The sequence below is a fragment of the Xenopus laevis genome, chromosome 9_10L, assembly GCF_017654675.1.
Source record: "Xenopus laevis strain J_2021 chromosome 9_10L, Xenopus_laevis_v10.1, whole genome shotgun sequence".
NCBI lineage: Eukaryota > Metazoa > Chordata > Amphibia > Anura > Pipidae > Xenopus > Xenopus laevis.
This window is the reverse complement of record NC_054387.1, coordinates 123816618-123826238: the sequence shown is the minus strand read 5'-3', so window position 1 is coordinate 123826238 and position 9621 is coordinate 123816618. Positions and strand designations below refer to the sequence as shown.

The window sequence follows — 9621 nt, the reverse complement described above, 5'->3', positions numbered from 1 at the left end:
AATAATCATACTAGCAGTTGATTTAAAGGCGAACAACCCCTTTCATATTTCCTTTAATATACACTGAGTTTAATGCAGCAGTCCGTGACTTGGTAGAATGAAGCTGATACAATAAGTGATAATATATGGGGGATAATAGCAGGTGCCAATTCGGAAATTGCTGAAATTGCAAACTGGAGAGCTGCCGAATAACTAAATAAGTGAAAAACCACAAATAGTAAAAAATGAATATCAATTACAAATTGTCTCAGAATATTATTATTACATCGCACTAAACATTCATTTAATAAAGATGAACAACCCCTTGAAAAGGTCTGACAGTAAATGCCCAGCTTCAGCCTGTAGTTGGCAGCTCCACCTGCAACAAGTGCTGAGAATCTTTATACAGTTCAGCAATTGATCAGGACTTATGCTGCAGACTGCACCGATTACTGTGCAGCCATGCAGCAATGTGTTGTTGGGATGTGTAGTTTAGTAGTTTAGTAATGTGGGGGTTATTATAAATAAGCAGACATTATGCACTTAGTGCCAACCTCCGTAATGTGAGATGCTTATGACACCCGGCTCATGCAGGCTAAACTGGTTTCTATACAGCCAGGCAGGATTTCTGTTTCATAGGCTTGTCATTTCCTTGTTGTTACCTGAGCACCCTCCCCCGACCCCACCCACCTGTACAGGGTCAGTCCCTAAGGTACACACACATAGTAATAATAATAATGCAGCTGCCTCCGCTCCTACTGCTCCAGGAAACAGGAAGAGAAATGCAGCAGAGTCTGTGCAACTACAAACTGATCACTCAGGGGCCCCGGCACAGAGAGACGCACTACTTACTGCAGGTAATGCCAGGGGCCAATGTGTGTAATTGTGTATATGTGTGTGTATGTGATTTTATATGAGTGTGTGATTGAGTGTATATATATATATATATATATATATATATATATAATATGTGATTGTGTATATGTGTGTGATATTGTGTATGTGTATATGTGTGTGATTGTGTGTGTATATATGGGTGTGTGGCTTTTTTAGTTATACCTAGTAGCTTTATAAGATCCATATTGGTCTGGTCTCCCACACTTGACACTATGGCTGTTGCTGAACTACATCTCTTGACAATCCTCTACGAGCCACTAGACAGGTGAGTATAACGTTATTGTGGGAGATCAACAACGTAACTGGTTGTCTCTGGTCCCCACAGCAAATTCAATCTGGGGCCCCAAAACATCGGTACGTGGACCTGTTCTACCGAGAGAGATTGAAATTGCCCTTCAAACGGATTGCCAGAAAAATATTTCTTACTGTCATATCCTTCTTGTAATTCTGACAGTTAGTAAAAAACCTTAATATGAAATTGCTCATTAGTTAGGGCCTTACCCTATACTCCCCTGTGTCTGCTTTCTCTGTTCTACCCCCACCTTTAAAGGAGTGGTTCACCTTTAAGTTAACCTTTAGTATGTTATAGAATGACCGATTCTAAGCAACTTTTCAATTGGTCTTCATTTTTTCTTTCTTATAGGTTTTGAATTATTTGCCTTTTTCTTCTGACTCTGTCCAGCTTTCAAATGGGGGTCGCTGACCCCATCTAAAAAAAATGCTCTGTAAGGCTACAAATGTATTGTTATTGTTACTTTTTATTACTAATTTTTCTATTCAGGCCTCTCCTATTCATATTCCAGTCTCTTATTCAAATCAGTGCATGGTTGCTAGGGTAACTTGGACTCTAGCAACCAGATGGCTGAAACTGCAAACTGGAGAGCTGCTGAATAAAAAGCTAATAACTCAGAAACCACAAATAATAAAAAATGAAAACCAATTGCAAATTGTCTCAGAATATCACTCTCCCTAACATCACACTAACAGTTAATTTAAAGGTAAACACCCTTTAATAGACAGTGGATTTAATGCAGTCAGTGACTTGGTAGAATGATGCTGATATAAGTGATAATATAGACAATATATGATACTGGGGATAATAGCAGGTGCCAATTTGGAGATAAAAGCAGGAAATGTTCCAGTGACAAGGTTGGGATTGGTTGGAATTTCCGGAGGGAGAGGTGGGGGAAGCATAAAAGGAGACGGCAGGGCTGTATAATATCATAACAGGTGAAACTTTATTATTATTGCAGAGGAGATAAGATAATGATTGACTTTGTGGCTTTAATGAGAACCAGAGTCATTAACCATTAAGCCAAGAAGCATTCTTTTCCATAAATGGAAACCCTTGAAATAAGTAAATGGAAAACGACTCGGCTGCTCTTTGGAGCACTTTTGCAATTGACATTCATTTATTTATGTTTTACGTCTAGTTTTCAAGTTATTGGCAGTTTTTGCACTGCTAATCTAATGAACTTGAAACAACGCCACCACCAACCGGCTTCATTTGGCCAAAAACGAAGTCAGTGAGAAAGGGGAAGGTCTCGGGTCAGAGAAATAAATACTCTTCTCTACTAACTAACAGAAAAATGTCCAGGTCTAATCATAAGTTTATAAAGTATGAAAAATAAGTAAAATTGGGGTTAATCGTGATTCTTTAACCCGGTGGCTGGAAGCCTGTGTGAGTCAATGTCAGTGCTTTGTTTGCCTGGAGACGTGTAATTACTTAGTGATGGAGATATTCTGGCAGGCAATTAATAGACGTACGCAGGCGGTGTGTTTTTTTAAATTTTTCATATTCATTTAAAGGGGAACTATACCCACTTTTCAACATGATTTAATGGTTTGGGCTTATTTTTTTTTTTTAATAATTTATTGCACCAGAAAAAGCAAAACAAATTTAGGGCTGAGACACACGCTCAGATTCGGGGAGATTAGTCGCCCGGCGATAAATCTCCTCTTCTTCGGGGCAACTGATCTCCCCGAACTGCCTCCCACCACTAGAAATATGTATTTTTTTTTTAATGTAAATTGCAAGTGGATGGCAATCGGTGTGCTTCGTTTTCCGAATTCGCCGAAGTTGCCTCACGAGGAAACTTTGGGCGAGTTCCGAAAACAAAGCGCTCCGAGTAACATCCCGCCGGTGATTTATATTCTAGCCCGCGGGAGGCAGTTCAGGAAGATTAGTCGCTCTGTAGAAGAGGCGATTTATCAATGGAGCGACTAAATCTCCCCGAATCTTCGCATGTGTCCTGACCCTAAGGGAATTAGCTGCATAAAACAGTTAAGGTGGCCATAGACGTAGAGATCCGCTCGTTTGGTGATGTCGCCAAACGAGCGGATCTCTCCCTGATATGCCCACATTGAAGTGGCCGATATCAGGCCGATCCGATCGTGGGCTCTACAGCCCAACAAATGGATCATAATGGATCTGATACGGGCGGTCAGATTTCGGGACCACATACACGCATAGATGCAGCCGCGATCCGACGGGATTTTTTAAACTGCCCGATCGAGATCTGGATGAATTTCAACCAGATATCGATCAGGGAAGCCCGTCGGATGGCCCCACAGAAGGTCCAATAAGCTGCAAACTCAGTCTCAGCTTTTATTGGCTTGTGTATGGGGGCCTTTAGGGGAAGAGGGGGGGGGTTGTTTATACAGATGGATTCAACTGTGGACAGCTGATTTGTTTAGATTGTGTTTGTATGAGTCAGTAATACACGGTGCTACTCTGCCATTTATTACCAGGTATTGGGGAGCAGCAAGGCCATATTGGGGAATGTACTTGGTGCAGATCGGGGGTGGGGGCAGCTGTGAGATCTCTATATTCTATAACCGTATTTCTGTTCTTTCTGCGCTGCAGGAAAGGTGGGAGAATAACAGATAATAAGCCGAAAAGATGTCTTCCAACAACATCCAGCAGCAGTTCCAAGATCAGTGGAACGATATCCTGGGCCGGGTGGCCAATAAGCAGATGTTCCAGTCCGACTGGGATATTGCAGCCTTCGTCATCTTCTTTGTGTTTATAGGTAAGAGGGTTCAGGGAGGCCTGAGGGTGAAGAGAATGATGTTGACCCCTTGGGAATATGAGGGAACTAATTACTCATCTGATCTAGCCTTTAGGCTTTATATTGGACTGTTAAAGGGATACTGTCACAGGAAAACATGTTTTTTTTTTCAAAATGGATCAGTTAATAGTGCTGCTCGGCAGAATTCTGCACTGAAATCAGAGCAAACTGATTTTTTTATATTTAATTTTGAAATCTGACATGGGGCTAGACATATTGTCAGTTTCCCACGGTGCTCCCAGTCATGTGACTTGTGCTCTGATAAACTTCAGTCACTTTTTACTGCTGTACTGCAAGTTGGAGTGATATCACCCCCCTCCCTTCCCCACCCCCCCAGCAGCCTAACAACAGAACAATGGGAAGGTAACCAGATAGCAGCTCCCTAACACAAGATAACAACTGCCTGGTAGATCTAAGAACAACACTCAATAGTAAAATCCAGGTCCCACTGAGACACATTCCGTTACATTGAGTAGGAGAAACAACAGCCTGCCAGAAAGCAGTTCCATCCTAAAGTGCTGACTCTTTTTGAAAGCACATGACCAGGCAAAATTACCTGAGATGCACCTACACCAATATTACAACTAAATACACTTGCAGGTTCAGGAATGACATTTTATATTGTAGAGTGAATTATTTGCAGTGTAAACAGTGTAATTTAGAAATAAAAACATCATAAAAATCATGACAGAATCCCTTTAAGAATATGTCAAATGCTAGACAATATGGGCAAGGGTGGGCAGGCCTCATCAACTCTGGACCATGTATAGCAAGTTTTATTCCTACAAGATGATAAAAAACAAGGGGTGATGATACAGTTACTGATGCTTGAACATTGTGGTGGCTCCAACAAGGAGATTGGGTAAAGGGTCAGACCCTCTTATAATCAGGAGACCTAGTGACAGTATAGGGGCAAGGCTGAGCAGGAACCTCTTTAGTAATAAAGAAACATAATGGGAGATTATTTGGGTGTTGCTATGGGATACAGAGGGCTCTCTACTGACACTTACCCGTTTCTCTAGGTCTGATCCTGTTGCTGGTGATCTTGGTCCTGATCAGATGTTGCTGCTGCTGTTGCTGTGACTGTGAATCCCAAGGGCCAAAGGTAAAACAAGTCTCCACCTTCTTATGTCCTCCACCTGCCTGTGCATTCCTCATTCTCTAACTGCATACCAGAAGTCCCTTAGATCTCTTTTTCCCAGACTTCAGATATCATTTATTTTCTTCACTTTGTTCTTCCATGAGACAAGTTCTGGGTTTTATGGTCGATAGATTTCTCATGCCTGGTGCCGTTAAATAACTGCAGGTCTACTCATGCCCCATGCTCTCCATATCAATTTTATATTCTTTATTGGTGAACAAATATACTATATAAACTAAAATACATGTGTCTGTCATGGTCCCCTTTCTATGCTGGGCTCTAGAGAGATTGAGCAGCTCCTCGCAGCCCAGCTTTGTATTTTGTCTGGAAGTTCCTCAACCTTATTGTGGCCATGTCAAGCACCCAACTCTTACCCAGCTCTCTAGTATAGAGCAGTGCTTCCCAAACTCTGGAGTAGGTTTTTTTTTAAAGGTGATCTTTTATTATTTTCCAAACAAACAATAACAAAAAACAAATGTAATTGTAGGGTGCTTCATATTAACGGCATCAGTACCTTGTATTAAGATGGTGAAGCATTTATTAACCAGGTTGTTCCTCTATCTAGTTAGCTAGATCATCAAGGTCACACCAGGGGCGCCCGGAACTAATCGAATTTGGTGGGATTCTCCCTAGTCATTTGTTAGTTTGTACAGTGGGATCACTTTGTTGACTAGTCGCTTCCAGGCCTTTAGTGTGGGAGGTGTAGTGCCCATCCATTGCATAGTTACAGTTTTCTTGGCATAGAAAATAGTAGTCTAAATAGAAGTCTAGAGTGTTTCAGCAGGATTATGCCATCCAGAACGCCCAGGAGGCATGTTGCTGAAGCGACCACTTTGGGCCAAGTTGTTTGCCATGTGTTCTATTACTTTGGACCAAAATCGGGAAGATTGGGCACAGGACCAAATCATGTGAAAGAAGTCGGCTGAGGCAGTACCACGTCTAGAGCAGGAGTCAGTGGGTACTGATTCAGTTTCATAGGTGTCACGTACAGATGATGGAAAGTTTTGTATTGGATGAACCTGTCTCTTATCGAAACAAGGGTATTATAAATATTGTCAGTCGCCTCAACTCTGGAGTAGGTTTGGAGTGGGCAATCCTGAAGGCCAGTTGGGGTGATATTTAGGGTGAATATCTATTTGCTGGAATCCCAGCTTGATGGTCATTTATGGTGAAATGAAGCCTTCAAAATGGCCCAATCCAAAATAACTACCACCACTACTAGGGATAGGTAGCAGAGGTATGTGGCTAGGGTGTAAAGGTGGAGCAGTGCAAGAATCCTGGGCACATACTTCTGCTACCGTCTCTTACTCTGGCCCTACACTGTACATTCAGAAGAAGTGGTCCACCAGCAAGAAATGAGCTCTGGAGTAGGGGCAAGTGGTGGTGGTGAGGAGTTTGGTAGGTGGTATGTTAGGTGCCCTGTTTTGTCTTGGGGTGAAAGCTTATTTGCTGTAGAAGAAATTCTTGACATTATGGCTGACAAAGCAGTGGTTTTCATACTTTATATCTTTAACCTGGTTATGAGCTAAGGGAGGCCCAGTCCAAATGTGGAACCTCAAGGAGGGTATTGTACCTAAAAGAACCCCCCAGATCATTTACATGAAGTATAAAACACCTTAATGTGGTGGATCCCAAACTCTGAAGCTGCTCCACAAGGGGAAACAGGGCATTGGAATTAAGTCGCGGAAACCTAGATAGGGTGAGATTTGGGGTGAACATTTTATTTCCTAATTCCTACCCTAAATATTCCTGGTACTGTTACTAAATAGTTCAAACAGCAACATTTTCTTAGATCTTAGAGGAGGCACTCCTGGCCAATTATTGGCTTTCAAAGGGGGTTTGTGGCTTGTAGCAAAATAGTTCCAAAACTGGTGCCTTTAAAGCCGTTGCATGAACAGTCATGATGGAGCTGAACTCCGTTATTTGAAATCAGCCAGTGATGAGATGAAGCCATCATGTGATCCTGTGATATCTAGTTACTGTTATATGGCTGCAGCAGAGATAATGCTAACGGCCTCAGCGTACACCCATATAACTTACAGTTTTCATTTATTGATTATCGACACTATAGAAACAGAATCTGCAAGTAGTTAGTAGCACCTTTATAAAAACTAGGCAAAGCCCACAAGAGGAATATAATAATTACTTTAAACTCAATAAACAAACAATCCAAAATATGGATTTAAAGGGGTTGTTCACCTTTGAATGAACATTTAGACGTATCTTGACAGCGCTATATAAATAAATGATGATGATGATGATGATGATTTAGTATGATGTAGAGAGTGATATTCTGAGACAATTTGCAACTGGTTTTCATTTTTTATAATTTGTGGTTTTTGAGTTATTCAGCTTTTTATTCAGCAGCTCTTCAGTTTGCAATTTCAGCAATCTAATTGATAGGGTCCAAATTACCCTAGCAGCATGCACTGATATGAATAAGAGACTGGAGTATGAATAGAAAGATGAGTAATAAAAAGTAACAATAACAATACATGTATAGCCTTACAGAGCATTTGTTTTTTTTTTAGATGGGGTCAGTGACCCCCATTTGAAAGCTGGTAAGATTCGGAAGAAGGCAATTAATTCAAAAACTATAAAAAGCTAAAATGAAGGCCAATTGAAAAGTTGCTTAGAATTAGCCAGTCTGTTATAAATAAATAAATAAATAGCATTTTATTCCAACTTAATTAGTCACAGTGAGATTTCTATTTCTCGTCTGTGCATTTATTTCTATGAACTTCCTGGCAAGTACAAGGGTGGAGAATACATTGCAACCTACACCAGCCACTTCCAAAACTGTCACGTGGAAGGTTGGAAGGTGCTTTTACAGTTTATGGCCATAGGATCTGGACACCTTCCTGTCCAACATTCCCAAACCAAAGGGGATTAATATGAAGATGTTCCTTTCTTTGCTGCTATAACAGCTTCTACTATTCTGGGACGGTTTCCACTCGATGGTGGAACTTTATTGGTAGGATTTTCCTCCACTGAAATGGAGGATATTGGGCACTAATGTTGGGGAACAGGTCTGGACCACAGTTCAATTTCATCCCAAGGGTGTTCAGTAGTGATGTGCGGGCCGGACCAAAACCCGCAGGTCAGGCGGGTTTGGGTCGACTCCTGCACAAAATCTTTGGGTCGACGAAGAACTTCCAGCGCCGAAATGTATAGACTTGCCCTGCCCATTTTGTGACATCACTACGGGGTGGGTCCATAAATAGAGGGGCAGTAGCAGGCTGGGCCGGGTGCGGATTGGGAGTGGGCGAGTTAGAGTTGGGTGTGGGTCGAGAAATTGTCGACCCATACATCACTAGTGTTCAGTTGAGTTGAGGTCCTCTGCAGGCCAGTTAAGTTCTTTCTTCTTCTCCCACCTCTTCTTCTCCCACCTCTTCTAACCCGTTCTGTATGGACCTTGTTTTGTACACAGGGCATTTTTGTTGCCAATTATAGTTTTAATAACCAGTTCTAGTAGCAATAAGTGGTGGCCACATGCTTCTGGGAGGATAAGAGCTTTGGGAAAGGCGGCAGTTGCATCTGCGTAACAAATGTCATCAATGAATCTTCTTCCTCTTCTAGAAACATTACAAGCAAAAAGTTGGCGTTGACAACCCAGCGATGGAGCCGTAACCCCTCCTTCCTCTTGTGACTGACAGCGCAACGAGCCAATGGATGATCCGGCCAACTGCTGAGATGAAGCCGTGTTTTTGTTTTTTCACGGTTGAGATATATAAATTTTAGGGTGGCTGTTGCCAAAATGACTCCCATTAGAAGCTTCAAAATAGACCAAATAGATCGACACGCCTTCTATTAATCATTAAAAGCACAATCTTATGGCATGTCATTTTAATTTCTATTTCATTCAGATGGAGCCAGAACTGTAGGCATTAGTATTGTGGAGAATAAAGACGGCCACTGGATCTTTGTTACAGGTGATGCCTCAAGATGTTGTGACTGAGGACGTCATTGCTAATTCTCCACAAAAGGGCAACTAAATTCCTTTGGGAAAATTCTAAACATTAACTGTTGGAAAGATCCACATTTAAACCATATTAGGGAGACCCTCTTAAAACGTTGTACTGCAAAACCCTTTAACCCCCTTATCCTTGGGATAACCAACGAGTGACCTCCATTATTAATGGCTGCTCTTCAGCCTGCATGGCAATGGACTTGTCCTACTTCCCTCTCAATTCTTTTTGCCAAATTATGTACAGGTAGGGGACCTGCTATCTGGAATGCTCAGGACCTGGGGTTTTCTGGATAAGGGATCTTTCCATAATCTTTCAAGTCTACTGGATAATCATGTAAACATTAAATAAACCCAATAGGCTGGTTTTACTTCCAATAAGGATTAATTATATCTTAGTTGAAGTACAAGCTACTGTTTTATCATTACACAGAAAAGGAATATAGGTTTTACATTGTTTAATTTGATTAAAATTTAGTTTATGGGACATGAGCTTCCCATAATTCAGAGCTTTCTGGATAATGGGTTTCTAGATAAAGGATCCTGATTCCCCAGTAAAACACCTC

The 9621-nt window shown here is 41.4% G+C and overlaps 1 protein-coding gene across 1 annotated transcript; it reads left to right on the top strand.

Moving 5' to 3' along the window:
- Positions 1-692: 692 nt before the first annotated feature.
- smim22.L (small integral membrane protein 22 L homeolog) lies at positions 693-9413 on the top strand. The gene is made up of 4 exons (XM_018236681.2): positions 693-836; positions 3743-3908; positions 4970-5052; positions 8668-9413. Exons 2-4 carry the CDS (start codon positions 3779-3781, stop codon positions 8716-8718), a joined length of 264 nt encoding a protein of 87 aa, XP_018092170.1. The 5' UTR covers positions 693-836; positions 3743-3778; the 3' UTR covers positions 8719-9413.
- The last annotated feature ends 208 nt before the right edge of the window (positions 9414-9621 follow it).